Raw genomic sequence first — 20,544 nt, forward strand, 5'->3', positions numbered from 1 at the left:
TTATAATATTTTTCGCAACGAATCATAAAAATGTTGAAGGCTTATAAATTTTATCAAATATACGTAGTTATTATAATATAGTTTATAAATAGGTTTAAAAAGATGTGTGGGTCAAAGAGGAAGACGCGTCCATTTTTAATTATTTCTTTCTTTGTACTTCGATAAAAAGAAAATAATATATTGTTATGGCTCTCACGTACTATCATCGCATTTATACTGTTAACGTTCTACATTATATTCCAAGCACAAGTCTAAGAAATAGAAAAAGAGAAAGAAAGAGAAAAAAACTGTACCAATTATGAGGACTTCGTATCCTATATAATTAATAATACAATAATATAGATACATACGAATCGTGCACTTTCGCCCTTCGCCGGACGTGAAAGAAAAATGTTGTTTCTTTTTTTTTTGAACACGGCTCGTGGTTGAGAAGAAGAGGCAATGATTTAGTCGATTGGAACTTCTATTCGTACTACGAAAGCAAGAATTACAACGAAATGTAAATAAATAAATAAAAAATAAAAGAAAAAAAGGATTAATGAAGGGTAACACCTTGTTAAACATTGTTATTTAATACTAAAAAGAATCTCGTTATTTTAACATTAACGCACAGATTTAATACTTGTATTCATTAATAATTATTTAAAAAAAATAACCATAATGGTTCAGTTCGAACGGTGAGACGATTAAGATGTGAAATAAACAAGGAAGATAAATCTTACAAAATGAAATTAAATATTTCATATACATTACTCGTTCTAATCGTTTCTTACAAATTGAAATCTGAAAAAAGAAAGAACGAATGGGGATGAACGCTGGGTGGACATGTTTTAACATTGACACAAGTGTCTGTACTCAACAGGTTGAATGGTGAACGTCTTTTAAAAAGAATCGATTTAAACTCAACGAAGCCATAAATCAAACGTCAAGATTTCTTACCTCTAAGATACAATGGATAGAAATTATCTAACGAAGCATCACCCTTTTACTTTTACGTAGAAAATATATTATTTTTTTCCTTCGTTTTTTTGGTTCTTTTTTATCATTATTACCGATCGCAAAATGGAAGTTTAAGGAATAAAATAAAAACGAGGAACAAATACACGTATAAGCGTATTTTCACACACTCACACGTAGCAATTTTAACACATACGCTATAGGGGGTAGTTTTTGCAGGTTTCTCGGAGAGATGGCGCTACAGTCAGCGGGATTGGTTTCATGGGGTTTATCCCCGGATTTAAAATGTGATCGCATTTCATTCGTCGCGCGATCGTGCGCGTCATGAACCACCTTAGAGAAAGATATAAATATAAATAAAAATAAACAACACACACACAAATCAGAAAGAAAGAGAGAGAGAGAGAGAGAGAGAGAGAGATGGATTTACGATTTGACACCGTGCGTTTGAACGGTGGTCGATAGGCGTTCTGTTGGTGTGTGTCGATCCCAGGTGCTCGATCGTGAAAGAAAATAAGAAGGAGAAAGAGAGATAGAGAATATGTAAGCTAGAGGAGAAAAGAGGTGGGGAGAAGAGTAAAAGTAAGAAGAAGGGAGAAAGAGAGAAAGAGAAAAGATGGCAAAGAGGGGAAGGGAAGATAAAAGGAACGAACGGAGGCGCGTACGCACGTATGGAAGGTGGAAGCCGAATGCCATATACGGTCACCTTTGTCAAAGCCCGGTTGTCGCCATATACAGGCAATGTTCGCGATGGCAGACACTTATATAGAATCCGACTTAAGAGTCAGGAATGCCGCTTTTTGTCGCGCCTTCTATACACGCCCGACTGTAATGGGGGGTAGAAAAGGTGACTCGGAAGCGATCGACCAAGACGAGGATAGGACGACGACTACCACAAAGACGACCTATGTACACTCTTTAAACAGAGCTACCGTTGAATTCTACCAGTGGACCAAAAGAAAAAGAAATCAATAGCAACATTACGCGCCCATACAATTTTCGTCAACTCTCATTGATCTATCCCCAAGTCAGAGCCGGTTTATCCATACAACCCTACCCCGGTGGTCCACTCTACTTAACTTTATTTTCCTCTTTTTCTTATAGTATATACTATTGCCGTTGCTTTTACATTCTTTATTATACTTTCTTTATTTATTTATTTATCTCTCTTTCTATGTCGATATCAATACCAGTACTAATGAATTTGTTCGAAGAGTTTTAACGAATGGCTATCGAATACGAACTTCTTCGGTTTACTATTGCAGTTTGTACTATTTGATTTTTTGGCAAAGCTTGTTTCTAATAAAAATTAGTTATTAAAAGAGTTTTTTTTTTAATTAAGACATTTTTATTAGGCAATACTGATACTAATAAATGTAAGTAGGGAATGAAGGGGTAAACGGACGACTGTAGGTCACGCACTTCTTCGGATTGATGTACAAGATTACAATTCTTTCTTGAGTTTCTGATAAAGTTTTTCCTACCGAGGATCAGTAATTAGAATTTTTTTCAATTAGGAAACTTTGATTACCAATCTAAACATCACCGCAACATAATTATTTTTCTTTCAATTAGTTGAGTGAAATTTTGTGTCCAATGTTTTGGAACAAAAATTTAAAAAATTCACTTCCCATTTCGTTTGTGTAAAGTTCGATTCATTATTAACTTTAAATATCTGTTGTTTCAATATTATTGAACATTTCCATTCTTTCCAAACGTGACTATTTAGTCTATTGTTATCCGTCTTTATAACGCAATAAACTTCTCGTAACTCTTGCTTGCAATACATACATGCTTATTTAAGATTATACTATGAATAAGGTAGAATAACGATAGACTCGAATAATTGGCGAATCTATGCGAATAGATAGATGTAGGTGTTAATAGTACGGTAGATACGTTCTCCTAACCACTTTTCGATAAAAGATAAAAATGAAAATCGAATAATAATGGCTTAAGGTAAATCTTAAATTGTAGAAGGATTGAGAAGTCGAAACATTATGTCATTTTTATGCTTCTTGTTTTTCGTTAAACTTTTCAAAGCCCAATTTTTAATGTTAATAATAAAGAGGTAATTTCTTTTTTTTATTTCATTTATGATAAATAAATAAAATAAAATATTATTTATTTTATAAATATCTTTCGGTTAGCAAAAGTTGATTAAAGATTGAATATTTATTTTTATAAAAATTTCACGAGTTGAAATAAATTTTCTAATATTGAAACTAAATTTCAACATAATATGTGTTAAAGGCCTTGAACGGTTGAAACTATTTTTTACACTTTTAGGATTATAAATTTTAATTAGAAAAAAAAATGTAGATTCTTGCATCGATAATTCACTATTTCCTAAAATTCTTCCTCTTAAGGACGTAATACCAACGTGCGTGGAAAGAAAAAGAATTACATGCAGCAAAAAAAAAGTAGTACTGGAAGGGGTGGAAAAATAGAACGAGTAGGAAAAGGAAAAAAAGGATCTACAAAGAGAGAAAGAGAGAATACGGTAAAATAGACGAAGAAGAATGATATACGATGATGTTGAAGCGGAACGACGCTGTTGCCTATTACGAACAAACTCGCAAGGAATATAATTTTCAGCTCGTGTTTTGTGGTTGCGGCGTAGGCACACGCTCGTAGTTATCGCTCTCTTGTTTGTATGTATGTATGCATGTATTTTAAGTGAGAAATCAACTTGCGTAACTTTTTCGGTAAACCTGACAATTCTCTCTCTCTCTCCCTCTCTCTCTTTATTTCTATAGAAAAAGAAGTATAACTTTAAAAATATTCCTTTTGTTAGTTTACGTTTCATATACATAATTTTACGTAACAAAATTCCAAATTATTTCAGCACTGTGTATTCATTAAATTTGGATAATTTAGGAATTTTGAATTAGTTTCATTCGTCGATTAGCAATCGATAGGATCTCCTTTTTACAAGGCGATCGGTGTTGATTTTAAGTGGAAAACATGAGAGATCGTTTCTACGCATCGGCCTCGCTCCATTTTGTAATGGAAACAATTCCCGAAGGGTAGAGACAAGGTATCAGTGCCTAAAACGTTGGTAAATGATCTTTTGATAAATGATCTTGAGTTTTTTTAACTTACAATTAGTCTAGAAATGTTCAAAAGTTGAATTAAAGAAAAAAGGAGGAAGAAATTAAAAAGCAATATTTTCTTGTTTAAGTTTAATATGCAACGTATTCCAGTTATACATTTCATTGGTCAACCGGGCTATGAAAAAAATTGTTCCACGGAAATGTGGGATACGTGGAGTAACGTCAGCGACGAGTTCGTAACGCATTAAGGAAGTGGTCCGATATTGGCGGTCGCACTGGTTCACTAAATTCCGCGGAACGGGACTCGGCGAACGTTCAGGAGACCCACCGGAATAATAACTCAAACGAAGCCAGAAAGCCTAGTGGAATCCGGTCGAGTTAGTCGTTCCTTGTCACTTTAAATCTTTTTTACCTGCACTTATTGCCGATATTATACTAAATTTTTCATTTATCTCCGATTCCCCAAAAGAGAAAAAAACAGAAAAGTCAAACGATGTTTGATATCAAACAATTGAAAAAATGCCTACTACAAATAATGTAAAATAGATTTTGAAGGTAGACATATACATCTACGTAAAGGCAACAATCATAAAATGGAGTATTCCACGAAATCCTTCCCTCTCTTAACTCTCACTCTCCTCGAGATCACCCACGATCATCCTTTCCGCTCATTACGAGCAACGCGTACCATCGAGCGAATCGACCGCGAGTTATCAAGCCTCGAACCACAATAAGTCAACTTCTCTCTCTCTCTCTCTCTCTCTCTCTCTCTCTCTCTATCTATCTATCTATATATATATATCTATCTATCTTGAAGCTAGTCAAAGTCGAGAAAGACGAAGTTGACGAGTAAGAATAAAAAGAAAGAAAAAATGAAAACGAAGACTAAGAAGAAGAAGAAGAAGTAGTGACTCCAAAGACGGAGTAGTATAACCTCGAGAGAGGGATTCGGTTTGAAGTATACTCATCGTGAATTCTCGCACGGGTTACTCGAACGGGGTGTAGAAGGGAGGAGGAAAAGAAGAAGAAGGAGGAAGAGGGAATGGTTGCATCTATTTTTTCTCTATACAGTAGATACGTGTATGTAATAGGTGTGGATGTATTGGTGTAAGCGAGAGCGGGCGTTTAAAACGCATAGGTCGCCGTTTCTTCTTCCCCCATTTCGAGTATGTATCCTCTCGGTAGTAGTAAACGGCAAAAGGTATCTTCTAGCGCGGGGGAGAGTAGAAAGTAGCGATGGAAACGTAGTACCGCGTAAATTTGTGAGAATCTCTTCTGGAAACGCATTGCCGAGTTCAGACTGCTTGGATGGCCATATAAGGAGCGCGAACAAGCTCGCGCATCTCTCCCCGCTAGGTAGAGCTTGGTTGGTTGCTTGCTGCTTGCTTGGTTTGTTCCTTGCTTCGTTGGTTGGTTCGTTCGTTCGTTCCTTCGTTCCTTCCTTCGTTACTTCGTCTTCTTCTTCTTATTCTTCCTCTGTTAGCTTGCTTCCTTACGTACGTACGTAACGTACGTACTACATACACCCATATACACAACACGCACGCATTTACAAAAAAAAAAAGTGTACGTTACTACTCAACGTATTCACTTCGTTCATTCGCTTCCTCCTTCTTCCTTTTCGTCTTCCTGTTTCTTCTTTTTCTTCCTTTACTTTTCGGTAGTTAGAATAAGAATAAGAAGAAGAAGAGAGAGAGAGAGAGAAACACAGGATGTTTTCCGCGCGAAATCCTTCACTTTGAAAGAAGAAAAAATCGAAAGGTTAATCGATGGATTGCTTTTATGTTTAAAATATCTAGCTTTAGATTATTGTTGATCTATCGTTTACATTTGCTAGTGCATTTATATGAAAATAATGTAAATAAATCATGGAATTTTCTTACTAGACGGACTTACGTGCTTATGCTACGAGGGAAGAAGCTAAAACGTCGGTGGACGTCGAAGGTTCCGATGAGTGAAAGTATTTTGTTCGACGCGTTCGGATTGTAAGAGAGAGAAGGAATTCGTTTGGACGAGTCGCGTGTGGGTGGTTCTAGGTGTATACATACATATATACACATATACATATATTTATATTTATATGCGAGATACTAGGATGCAGAAATTTGTAGGTGTATTGTCGGACGTTGGTCAATGGTTGTATAAACCATTTTGCGTGGACGTTAGAGAATTTTATTCGGAACTCTCATATTTCATTTATCCTTTACTTCCACTTCTTACTTCTCGTATCGATATGATACCGATACAACTACCTTAGAAACGATCCAAATCACTTGAGTAAAAATAATACACAAATGTATTGAATAATATCAAATAAGAAAGAGTTCCAGCTGACTTTCGATATCTCTTAAAACAATATTGAAGCAAAAGCATCGAAAAAAATCTTATTGGAATGATTCTAATCTTCCTGGTCGCACCAAAGTTTTTAGAGATATTAATTTGTAAGTGCAATAATCCTAGCAACCTTTCTTTTCTTCCATTAACATCTCCCAAACAAACAACTATTGAAAATATCTTTTACCAGTTAAACTCTTGAAATTCATTTACATTCTACGATTCTTTTGTCTTTTAAAGTTTATTGTCTACGTAAGATTGGCACGGACTGCTGAATTCTCATAAGTTTTATTTTTTATATATATTTACAAGTACTTCACATTTTACACGCAGCTTCAACGAGCTATTGTTATCGATCGAAACATAGTTTCTAAGATTCGTTTCTGTTTACGACTTTTACTGACGTTTAAAGAAATACGGGGGAATTTGTTTGGTTTTAAACAATTTTCTAACGATTAAATAAGACCGAATATTATGCAGAAACCCAGCAATTCTTAAAAGAACTTAAATTTTTTTTTATTTTTTGTAATCTTTGTTTTGCAAAAAGTTATACAATTATTAATACTATCTAAAGGCATTGTCTTCTTTTAAGTTTTTGAACTAAGGAAAAGTTTGAATTATTTTACTACGATAATAAAATATATATAATGTGATTAGGATTATATATATATAAGACTACAATTTATTTTGTAATTAAAACTAAATCTACCAACAGTTATTAAAAATAATTTTTAAACAAAATTTATATTTTATACAATTGGACACAGTTAATAGTCAATTTTTTGTCAGTTTAAATAATAAAGAAACGATCTTTAGAAATATCAATATTTATAATATTAATAGTAAAGTAAACTAAAGTAAATAACAATGAATGCAATTTTTTACTGCAAAATTAAAAACTGGTCTTGGTACTTTTACTGTTCAAATTATCAAACTGTGTGAATTTTGTTTTTGTTTATTATAATAACATTTGAAATGATTTTATTTGTTTACAGGAAGACGGAACGTCACCCAGATCGGATGTCTGCGCAAACGAAAGCGACGGTGATACAAGCGACGGCGATTCACCGGTTTCTAAAGACCTCGCAAAAAATCATTCAGGTACACATTATACATTCATATGATTAATTACAATTTTGTATATATACTGTGGGATGCGAGCACCTCCAAGCCAAACACTTAAGTAGGCGTTCGTGAGGAGATTGGACGGTGGGCCCTGGATAGCTCAATTGGTTAAAGAGCAGTCGCCCGGAAAGCGGGAAGATCCGGGTTCGAGTCCCGGTCCAGTCTGTCCAACGGCCCAATTTTTTCACGAATCCTACAATACTATCATCCAATAGTTTAGGTGCATGTTCCATCTTGTTTACATTTCTTTATTTTGACACGTATTTTATTAGACTCAACTATTACCAGAATTCAGCAGATCCTTCAAATTGCAAATAATAAGTTTTCACAAGAACCAGTACTATTATATAACATCTACAATATTTTAGGCATTTAGTTTTGTTTTTGTATCCACTGTAAGTACAGTGGAATCTTCAGTATTCAACGATTAGTATTTGAACGTGTTACCATCCGCATGATCCACTGTCGAAACTTTCTATTATCCAAATATTTGTATCAACGAAGTAAAAAATATACGCAAAACGTTAAATTGAACTTCTAAGGAATCGTATGGAATAGATCTGCTTCGATTTTGATCGATATATTTTCTCAACATCGTACACTTATATATATTCATTTGAATTTATAAGCAATAATATTATGTACGTAGACTCTTGGAAAATTACCTTCCCACGTTCTCGATTTTACACGTTACGATTGGTTCTGTCTCTTTCAATCCTATTGAATTTTATCCATTTTATTTATTTGAACCATTTGATCCATTTTATACATTTTATCAAAGTTGCTAAATTTCAGTTTCTTTCGTTTGACGATGGATAGAGACAGACAAAATCAAAATTCCGATCGCGAGTTCTTGCGAATACACGAAAGTAGTATAGTAGTCACGAATATCTCGGGAGTGTCGTTTTAAAAGACATACCGCTGATAGATATTAATGAAATAATCGCTAATGGATCGATACCGTTTCAAGGACCAAGAGTATCTACTATACTTCTCCTAAGCGGAGTTGGTATAAATCTTTTGCGGTCTCATTCGAGCGAATGCTCTCTCTCTCTCTCTCTCTCTCTCTTTTTCTCTCTCTCTCTTTTTCTTTATGTGAAAGACGCTACGCGAAAAACCTTACCTACCATAAACTTTAACTTAATTTAGAACGTAATGTACCATACAACAATATTTAAAATTTTTTTGTTCAATATTTTAAATAAACGATCAGGATTAATTAAATGATCAGTATATCTACATATTTTTTTCAATATAAATAATTAATTTATTAATATTTTTAATAAGAAAAGGATTGCATTAGAGTTATCGATAATTTTTTATTAATATTTTTTATTATACTTTTTCCTGATCATCTACTTAAAGTACTGACAGTTTTTTTATTAATTGGTATAATACTAGTCACTGATAGTAAACACTGATATTTTGATATAAATGCTTATTTATTAAAAATACTATCAAGTAAAAATATTTAGAAAAAAAACTGTCTGGATAAACAGAATAAAATTTTGATGAAATTTCAACTTTTAATTTAGCTACCTAATCGGTAAAATTTTCGAGATAATCAAGCAAGATAATTACAAATCGCAAGGACCAATTAATTGTAAAGTAATCTCGAAAGTAATCGATAATGTTTATTTATACTGCAAAGAAAATATTGACAAATAATTCAGTCAATATTGTACGAAATTTTCATTGTACATATAATAAAAGACTTTTACAAATGATCTGATGAAAAACCAAAGTTTATACGAGGGTTGAGCTAACTAACACATATTAAAAAATAGAGCAAATACTTTATGGAATAAAGCTATTTTTTGTTATTAATTAACATTAAACCTAATAGGTTTATTATGATAGGTTGAAATGGATTAAAGTTTACATATCGAGATGATGAATGATTGAAATGAATTATGTCATAAATAAATTTTCACCACCAAATGAAAAAGAGTAAAAATATTTCTTTATGTATGTATTTTATTATCCGAAGATAAATAACTTAAATCTTTTTTCGAAACTTTTTTTCCGTCTATTAAGTTTTTACTCAAGGAATAAGAAAAGTTTCCGCTTCGGAAAATACAATAAATAATTCTATTCTGATGAACATTTCCTCAGTTGAAGTTTAACAGGAATCGTTTAATTATTCCTCGAAGTAAACTTTCTTTACATCCGTTTTTGACGTATTAAAGTAATAAAAAGAAATACTAAATAGGGTTAAGTAATTTCCTTCAGTATTAAGCAAAAAAAAGAGAAGGAATTTGCAGTTGCAATAAGATAAATGTGTATTCTCAACAATTAAATGTGGATATATTAACAATGATATCGAAGAATGTTAGCGTGATTATCGACTATTCTAATTTCGAATTATGTAGTTTATCATGATAAAAGTGTACGATTATTAGATCGACGAGAGAAACTATGCCTTGTACGTCATTTTACAATCAAATTTGTTTTATTTTTTTATTTTACTAGATTGAATACATGGTTTCTTTGTATTTGAATGCAAAAATAAAACAAGTGTTGTTTATATTTTGTATCGAACCAAATAATCATTGTTTGGTAATTGAACTTTAAACGGTTTCTCCACTACCAATTGACTGATCTTGCTCAATTTTTTCCCAGATTTCATAGATTTTTTCTTGTCGTTTTTTGTCGACCAGACCGAGGTACATCTTTGACATCCAAATTTCCAAATTAAAAACACATAAACCAGTTTTGTACAATTCGTATCGATTACTGCATCGTGTTCATAAACATCATCAATTATTTTATATCAACATTCTCCTATTTTTTGTAATAAAATTTCAAAGTTAGATCGAATTATATTTCTTTATTTATCACTAATTTTCAAAATGCAATAATTTTTCACCGAATGAACGATTATCACAATTTTTTTGTTAATTACTCTATGATGTGTTAGCTTTGAAACACATGCAAGTATTGGCAGATTCGATTAGTATTACCAAAGTTATGCGATCTTGAATTCATCTACCAGAAAAATACGAAGAAATTTGTTATTCGACTGAATATTTCTCTCTCTTTCTCACAATATTTTCTATCCTCCATTGTATCTTTCCTTTTCTCGAACGAAAGCTCGTGTCTCGTGCGAACCTCGTAAATTCAGATAACATTACTTACACATGCTTCATTATAAACGAAAGAGAGAACATATAAATTTATACTAGATGTTCCAAAATTAGACGACCAAACAACATGAGCACAACTCATTTACATCATAAGGAAGAATAAAAATATCAGCAATTTATTTGAATCATCAAACTAATTACTTTTATTATCAATAGCACTCCCCATTTTCTTTTCAAAAACTATAAACTTTAAACTTTAAAACTATAAACTATAACTAACTATAAAACTTAACTTTATAACTAAAACTATAAAACTATAAACTTTACCTGAAATAAGAATAAAATGGAACTATTTAAGAATACTAACACAAATAAATATGATTTTAATAACGGAATGTAGTTTGTAAGTTTCAATGACTGCATTTTTAATTCATTACCCTATGTTCTTTGGTAGTGTGAAGTAATTTCTGTAGCATAAAATTTGTTGCTTAAAAACTCCCACATAAATGAAAATCGAGAGATGTAAGAGTTGCATTAGGGTTGCGCCAAGGTTTATATTTATTTATTATTATACAAAATTCGTGCATAATTTTGTAACCAAACGTTTCTTGATAAATCTTGCATACAATTTTTTCTCTTCTTTTTAAATGTTAATCAAATCCTCATAATTTAGGACACCCTGTATGTGTTATTACTTGCGTGCATATATCTCGACAAGGGTTCGAACTATGCCTAATATGTCGTGACACTTGAAAACAGTCCCTAGCAATGTAATGAAAATGATATTAATTGCGTTATGAATTACGTTCCACTGCGGTAGGCCGTTAAGTGCGGACGCGCGATACCAGTAATTACACGACGTTATCGCGCCTGTTAAATCAACGAGCCAAATAAAATCATTTTACGCTTGTCTTACACTATTACAAGGATCATCGATGAATCTTTGTATGAATAAAATATAAAAAGTAAAAATATTTTTTATTTTTTAAGGATTTCAAAGATTTAATATTCATTTCATCAGCAATCAAAATTTAATTTATCAAATTTTAAATATATCAAAACGAGCAGTAAAATTTGAGGCATATTGGTTAAGATGTCAAATTTATTTTATCATTTTCATTGCGTATACATATTATTACAACATTGATTTGATCTATACGATTGATTATTTATATAATAATTCAAATTTTTTTTTACAAACGATAAAATGTTGAACGTGCAATAAAAAAAAGATTCTTTTGTAAAACTTTTGAAAGAAACCAATAAAAAAAAACGTTTCTGTAATACAATCACGTACATCTTCAAATTCAACCAATTAAGAGCATAGCATATAAGTATCGCTCTAATGTCGAGAAATGTTATAAATGATGAGAATTTCACGACACTTCACGACTAAACGACTTTGTTTCTCTAACGATTTACTTTTACCACTCCGAATAAGAAGCTCCGACGCGCAATCAGTACGAACGGCTAAATTTTGAACAGTTGCAATATGTTTCATAAGGAATATCAAAAAGAAACTTGGATGTATAATAAATGTTAAGTTTAGTCATCAGAAATAAACAATTCCTACGTACAAAAATTGTTTAGTACAATTTCCTATATGCAACTCATCTCAGCATGATCTCACAAAGTCCTAATTTTAAAAAACAAAATAAAAAAATAACCAAAGCCCCATAGATGACCTTTTCAATAAAATCGAGTACCAAGATCCATTATGAAACATCCTATATGCCTTACACATACAAAGACTGAAGTTAAAGCTGATCGCATGGGATTCGAAGGGGATCGAAGCGATCTCGATCGTAAATTCTAAAGTGTTTTAGAAAGCCAGCGATGGCCGATGATGATTCGGAAAGGGAGGGAGAAAGGATCGAAGCGAAGGGCTGCCTAAGTGCCAGGATTATCACCTGATTGGGTAACACCGATTTTTTTCCCTCGTGGGCGTGTCTCGAATCTCTCGAGTTGAGAGATCGTAAGAAGGCTCCTAAGAGACTACCGTGGAAAATTGTTAGAACGAACGAACGCCAGGTAGTAGACAGGTTAGCAGTAGTCACTCACAGGCCTCCTAGATAAAGACAAGGAAAGAAAAATAAACAGAGAGAGAGAGAGAGACAGAGACAGACAGACAGACAGACAGAGAGGATATGTTAAGAAAGGAGAAAAGAAGGGAAAGGAACGGGGGATGAGGAGGTACGTGGAGAAGCGGGAGAGTGAGAGAGTGGGAGAGAAAGATACAAAAGAGAGGGGTAAAGAGAGAGGACACTTAAAATGCGAAAAGCGTGCGAGCGATGACGGGGTTATCCGTGTAGGGGAGTCCGTAAGGAGTCGTACGGTCCGCGATGACCAAACTAAGACGACAACGCGCTGCCTAACTGGGAAGTAGGATCCGGTCGAAAGCCGCGCTTCGATGCAGGTGTACACATAAATATCGATGCTAATGTACACCGAGTGGATGGCCATCCGATCGCCGCTGTGACGTTTCGCGCTTTTTCCAACATTTACGCTCCCGCGCTAAACGTTGATATTATCAATGTATTTCGGTGTGTATGTGTAAGTATTTTCCTTCAGTTGGTACTGAAAGGTACCAAAAGGAGGAATTTTCGGGAGGATTATTATCGAGGAGTCAGATCACAGCCTTTAAGACGGCCTTTGAGGCGGCCTTTGAGACGACCTTTGAGACGGCCTTTGAGACGGCCTTTCCACTCCGGTGGTCCATCGTCCGAGAAAAGATTTACGAAATCACGCGAAATTACCCGACGATACCACGTTTTGTCTCCTGATCGGCATCAATTCGAAACAGAAATTACCGTTCTAATTTCACCGCCAACATGACTGCTCTCTTTCTTTCTCCTTTGCCCACGTTTCTTTTTATTTTCGTTAAATTCACATTTAGGCTTGAAAGAAAAGTTGGCCAAGATATCAATAAATAAAATACTTTTGATACATTTTTTATGTACAAAAATATCTAATTGATTTGAAAAATTAATGACTACGTCTTTCCGAGTTTAGAAAGAAGACCAAAATTTAAATTAGGCGGGAAGAGTAAAAAGGGTGAAGATGAGGGTAGAATTTGAAGAAACAATTCTTTTGTTATATATTTTTTTGCCAATTATTTAGATTAAAAGTATTTTTTTAATTAGTCGAAACAATAGGAAAGATCATGCTTGTATTTTATTATGCACTGCGTAAGTAAATATGTAAATAAATAGTTAAAAACATTTATTATTGCGTATGATAATAATTGTATTACTAACATTCGAGTTCGAAAGTTCAATATCACTTTATTTTTTATTTCTTCATTTTTATAAGTAAAAAAAGTATACATAAACTCGCATAAGAATATTATTCTACATAATAAATTATCTATCGATAGATATTTGTCTTTCCATTCATTATTATCGAAAGTAGAAAATCATTCGATCTGGAAATATTTTCACGTTAAGTATGTAACGAATAAACTAATCCGACTATGTTGTTGCATTAAAAGAAAATGTAAAAATAAGAGAAATAAGTAGGAAGGAGTTTACAAAGTATCTGAGTAGTATCTAAATCATTCTGATAGATATGTTGTCGTGGAGAATCGTGTGAAAATGTTTTAAAAATTAACCTTCTGAAAGAGCAGCTATACTGCTTTCTCATTTTTATGAAAAGTTCTATGTCAATGGTAGGAGAGATAGAACGCGCATGCAATTAAAATTACCAACCTATGTGTATGTATGTAAATAATTATGCATGAATGCGTGTGTGTGTACGATCGCCACGCTCTGTTGCAGGTGCACACATAAATATCCGATGCTAATGCAGCCAAGTGAATGCCATTTATCGTGTATATACCTACGTTCTTTCGTTCATTCGTTCTTTCATATTTTTTCTTAGTTTCCATTACGCACCGCGTGATAAGAGACAGTAGGTGATGATGAAATCTCTCATTGGTCGTAAGGAACATTCATTCGCCCTTTTACGGCTAATCGAGAAAGCGAGGGAGGCCAAAGAGTAGTATTGTTTCGAGAAAACGCCATAAAGGGATTACAATAAAATTGACGCTAGCCCTTTTACGTGAAAAATAGAAATTTTGTTAAATCAAATTATTCTTTACTTATATGTATGTAGAAGATCAATTTTCTAAAACCACGATATAATGTGGGAATGATGACGCAACTAACTAACTAACTCGCTAATTCCCTTCTAAGGTTATTACGAGTCCTTATTAGGTAAGATTAACTGACCCGAAGAGTAGAATCTTATTCCTCTGAATTTTGATACTAAGTTGAAGTACTTTCGCACGAAGAATATCTTCTTTTTTTTATACATTTTCCCAAATACGATTAAATGCTTACCTAAATATTCCTACATCTATATTACTGACTAAAAGTTTGGTGAACTTGTATATTAAATATCTTGAAATTATTTGAAATTGTTTCCTAAATGTCTTTTTTTTACGTGGGTGGGTTGAAAAGTGTCGAACCTTATTTAAAAACAATGTTTATTTTAAAATGAGTTAAAGTTTGTTTTGCTTGATGAGACTCAATACTTCTCAATCCATCCTTATACAATACATACTCGCGTGTAAAACCGTAAAACTGTATTTTTTCTTTTTTTATTTCAGGTAATATGCCTTCCTTCTCAACCGGAATTATGTACCAGATGCCACAAAGTGTCATTTATTCGCCCAGTCCGGGCGTTTTGCTCGGTATTGGACAAAACGGTCAACCCGTGCAAATTTCGCAAGACGGAGGTAGGTTTTATCAGTCAGCTGTTTAAATTTGATTACTTTTAATTACCTCTCTTTATAACAATAACAAAGAAATATTTTACGGACCGATTGAAACAGAGCGATAATAGATCTTTCGTCTTTAAAGATAATAACAAAAAATTCCATCTACTGAAGAATATTTTATTTAGGTTCACAAGTATTCTTTCATTCTTCAAGGTTCTTATAATAAAAAATAAATAAAAGAGAACACGAGGTTAAGCTCTTACTTTATTGCACTACCATCACATTCTTCAAATGCTTAAAAGGGTAATAGAAAAATAAAACGAAAAGAAACAAAGTTCAGTTCACAGTTCTAATATTAATTCGAACAAATTCTAAGGTGGCTTGACAAATTTTGAACAGCAACAGGAAAAAACATTTACTTATTTTTTTTAAATAAAAGTGAGTTGGAAGGAAAAAAATTGGCTTCCTATGTAAAGTTTAAAACCTTTCGATCCATTCCCGTGAATACAAACTAATGTAAAAAAAGAAGAAATCGTACCGTTAGAACCGTGTTTGAAGTTGACACGTAATATATTTGATTTTCAAACGATAAGAAAAAGAAATGTTATGCCAATTTAGGATAAGAACGATACCTCTACTTGTTTACCTTCAGGTACAACAACATCGGTGAACTCGTCGCAAGGAAATCAACCGTTCATCACGATACCACTGAACGTGGCAATGAGCGCTGCAGGTCTTTCATTGCCGGTATCCTCGAGAACGAATTTGTCATCTCCGTCACCGAAATCTCCAATTTCGGCTTCAGCGTCTTCAGATTTGCCTTCCGATCTTAGCAAAGACAGAGAGTGACACAGGCTAAACATTGTTAAAGATAATTCGCATTTTCGAGTCTCCCTGTATCGTCGCAAAATGTCGGAACATTTTTTAAAAGGATCTCCGAGACAAAAGGAAAAGAAATTTCATGAAGTCAAAATCAAAGAGGAAGGATCTAGGGAAAACGAAGAAAAAGAGGAGAAAGAGGAAGAAGACTCGAAGGAAAATGAAAGGAAATATTTATCGACAAGGATTATAAAGCACCAAAATGGCGCCACGAACCAGTCGAGAAGAAAACGAAAGGCCGAAGAAATTTAAAACGAGACCCGATTACTTTTCTCATTTCTTCGAGTTTTTCGTAACTCAAAAATAGGACTAAACGTGACAAGTGAGTTTCTCTCCCTCTCTCTCTCTCACTCTCTCTTTCTTTCTCTTTCTATTTCCTATCATAGATAGGATAGATTTTCTTTTATCTCAAAGATCGAACAAAGATCATTCTTACATATGATTATTTATGTATCTTTTAATTTGAGTTCTTGGATGAATTATTACAAGTAGGTTGTCCGTGACACTATCGACGACGACGACGACGACGACGACGAACACGCGAAAGTCGCATACTTTTCTTACGTACTAACATAACTGTTTGAGATGCGACCCATCGAAGGCATGTGACTCTTTCAATTCACCAATGATATATAATATATCGTCAAAAATAACAAAACAATTGCAATTTCTCAATTTAAATAAGGCATACAACTTCAATATTGTTGATCGAAAATTAATTTCAGACGAACTTTCCCCAAAAAAAGAAACTAAACTTAAAATTAATCCATTTTTTTATTGTTCATTTATCGAAATTGGTAATCATTGTCGGTTCTTGAACAACTTAATTGTGATTTAGTATATTTAAACAATTACAGGAAAAATAGTAAAGACATGAGAGACACGCAATATCTTTTTAAAATAGCCGATTGAAATAAATAAAAAGTAATTATTTTTTGTTTGTTTTAAAAAATAGAGGATTTGAGCATTTTTTTTAAGTGGAAGTTAATCGTTACAATTTTTAACTTCTTTTCTTATTATTCGAAATGGTTTACATAGCCATTTACAAATATTATTTTTATTATCAATTCGTTTTACATTTGTACGTAACTATTTATATACATTTTATGTATGCACATTAATCTTTTAACTGGGGATTATAAATTAATAATTATACTTCTAAAAAAGTCTCGAAAATAATTCATTTTTTCTTTTCTGCTTAAAGCATCTTTGTTATCTATCAAAAAATTTATATTTTAAGATATTCATTGTTTAATTATCGCATAAAGCTTGAATTGTAACTTTTATTAAAAAATTTTACAATAATTTTATAATAATTATTATAAATAAGTATATTTATATTATTATTACTATTATTATTATTATTATTATTATTATTATTATTATTATTATTATTATACATAACACATTTGCAAAAATGCACACGAAATGCGCTCACGATTAATTTTGCTTCCCCACTTAAAAGGTTAAACAAATTCTCGTCATTAGAAGCGACTAGCAATAGATTTATTCGATTATTTAAACAAATAAATAAATCAATTAAAGAAAAATCTTATGTGTGTGTATGCCGTTCGATACGAAATACTAGTCAAAACGGCTATATTTAGCCTAGTAACGTGCAATTAGTTTGTTATTATGCGAATATTTCTATTGAATTTTGCATAATGTTGCATTTTTGATAGCACCTAAAAAACAGAACTCGATAGAGAGAAAAAAAGAAAAGGAGCATCGTTTTATTTATAAACGTTTGCGATATGAAATAATAAATCGACGAACTTGTATGTTTGATTAAAAAAAAGAAAAAAAAAGAAAAAACCGGGGATTTCATACATTTTTATAAAACGTTGCGATTTACACGAGAACTTATTTTTTAATGAACTAATGTGAATAGTATTAAATCGAAGAATTGGACGGTAAGTTTGCTACACTTTTTGTTAAATTTTACCAGCCGAACTAATTTTACAGCTAAAACCCGACAAAATGGAATTTATGAAGAACTACTATCAATTATTCGCTTTTTTTTTTTATTACTCATATTTTTAAACATCATATTATTATTTAATTAAAAATCCTTTTTAAAAGTTTACATTTCTTTGCTATACCAAATTTATTTGCAAAAGAAAATTTGTTTTAGCGATACTAAATTATTCAATAATTAAATAAATTACCATTATTAAAGAAACTGACTAATGCGATTGCACAATTACAATTTTTCTTAATTTACCTTGAATCGAATAATTGAATGTTTGAACAAATGTGTTCATAGTCGAATTTATGCAACTAAAATATTCAATATATTAAATATAAATCTAAAATGTAAAATCTCTTAATGCTAGTCTTTCCATATATAATATTTCATAAGTAATATTAGTATAATATATAAATAGTATCTATATTAAAAATTTGCCTCGCCAAATCGATATCGATAATTTAATGACGTTAAATATATCAACATTTTCAAAAGTAGACAGAAGACCCAAACAAAAACAATGAAAAAAATTCATACAAACGTATTTGACTCTATCCCAAATTTACTGTCACTTCTGTGTTTTAATAATTTCCGATAGTTTATCTTCATAGAAGATGCTCCAAATGACGACCTTCGGATTGCATCCATGTTTGCAGTCGTCGTTTCATCGAATTTCGTAGTCTTTCTAAAATTCCAGGTACACATCAAATCCGTTAGCAGCCTTCTTGTATACGCGCTCGAAGTTCTTCAATGCAGTGGGTGGGGTATCAAATATACAATTATTTTCAAATAAGCTCAAAAATAAAAATCTAATTACTCGCGCTTGTAACTTTGAACGCACAGCAAATAAAAAATAATAAAATACTTCTAGTAAGAGAGTCAAGTATTAAAAATGAACTAATTAAACTGGAATAACTAAATTTAATCAACAGAATGTGTGACATCAACAAAGACAAGAAATATCCGCAAGATACAGAGCACTGTTTAGAAATTCAAACCTAGGGTGATTATTTGGAACTATTATTTTCACACTTTCTGTGAAGATTAGTTGTTGCGTATTATCGGGACGCAGAAGTGACAGTAACTTTGAAATAAAATCAAATATGACAAATGTTTAGATAAAAACTTTGTTTCATTGTTTTAAGTATCCTCCTATTCACTCCACATATTACCAAACACCCTGTATATACATTATGCAATTAAAATGAAAAATATCACTTGAAAAAAGTGTCGCAAATCACAATAGAATGATTTTCTATGTAAATTGTCGAAATATGAATAAAAACGGCATCCAATACTCCTTTGCTAATTTTAGCAACGAACTCTAACGAACTCCCCTCCTAATTTTATAAACGAACGACAAATAAGAAGACGATTATTTGTTGTTCTTATCATTTCATTGCGAAATATAATCTTTGTAATTAAAAAGTTATATGAATGATCGATCATTATGTCAGTATGGAACGATTAGGATTACAAATTAAGATATGTTATTGAAAATTGAAGAGTATGGGAACAAATGACAAGAAAACCAATAATTATTTGAGCGTCTAGGCCGAAAAGTGATATTTTATTGTACAAGAAGTGAATATTTTGTTGAACCTATGGTGCCAATCGAGTCATTAAAAGAAGGACAAATATAGCAATAGTAATACATCAATTTCCGTTTAGATACACGTACGCGTCATTTTTGATGCGTTTTAAATTATAAATATCATAAAAATTGACAAATTTATGCTTGCATTTTATAATTTACAAATTTATTTTTTTCATACATCGCAGTATTGATAAACAAAACTTCTACAATAATTAAAAAATGTAGAGGAAGACACATTTTGTACAGATCGTAGAAAAAAGCAACGAATCAATCATAATTCGATCTTTCCTTTGAAATTTTGTGCACGCGTGTCATAATGACAAAATAAAACATAAAGATATGGGAGGAATAATATTAACTTCCGATTTAAATATTTTTTATTTTATAAAAATAATTATTATTTTCTTACCGATCGTGATACTCCTGTTAGTTTCCTGTTTATTCTTAGTATTCTTTTACAATCTTATTGTTAGTTCGTATTTTGTATTGATTTCAAAGGATCGATTTTATGATCAATTGAAAGATCTCCACGGTTTTAAACAATAAATATGTATCGTATATATATAACTACATACGCGTGCCAGTAATTATGACAGTATAGTAAATAAAAAATATGAAAAAATTAATTCTATTATTTATTTTATAATATAAAGTAAATCAAAATAAATTATTTTCAATTATTTTACACATTATAAACATAATTACCGGCACATGTATGTACGTGTATGTAACATGTACTATGTAATTAGTAGTTACAATACCTTTACAAGAAGTGTTATATTTTCTATATGAATGCAGTGTAACTTTTTTTATTATTATCG

At 32.0% G+C, this 20,544-nt stretch overlaps 1 protein-coding gene across 1 annotated transcript in view; it reads left to right on the plus strand.

Moving 5' to 3' along the window:
* LOC122516830 (serum response factor homolog) overlaps window positions 1-17,707 on the plus strand; it is a 34,209-nt gene extending 16,502 nt beyond the window's left edge. Inside the window, exons 3-5 of the mRNA XM_043635007.1 lie at window positions 7,343-7,448; window positions 15,168-15,296; window positions 15,931-17,707. Of these exons, the coding sequence (XP_043490942.1) occupies window positions 7,343-7,448; window positions 15,168-15,296; window positions 15,931-16,127 (432 nt within the window). The 3' untranslated portion in view covers window positions 16,128-17,707. The remainder of the gene's footprint in view (window positions 1-7,342; window positions 7,449-15,167; window positions 15,297-15,930) is intronic.
* Window positions 17,708-20,544: the final 2,837 nt, after the last annotated feature.

The sequence above is a fragment of the Polistes fuscatus genome, unplaced genomic scaffold, assembly GCF_010416935.1.
Source record: "Polistes fuscatus isolate 324 unplaced genomic scaffold, CU_Pfus_HIC Scaffold2, whole genome shotgun sequence".
Classification (NCBI taxonomy): Eukaryota; Metazoa; Arthropoda; class Insecta; order Hymenoptera; family Vespidae; genus Polistes; species Polistes fuscatus.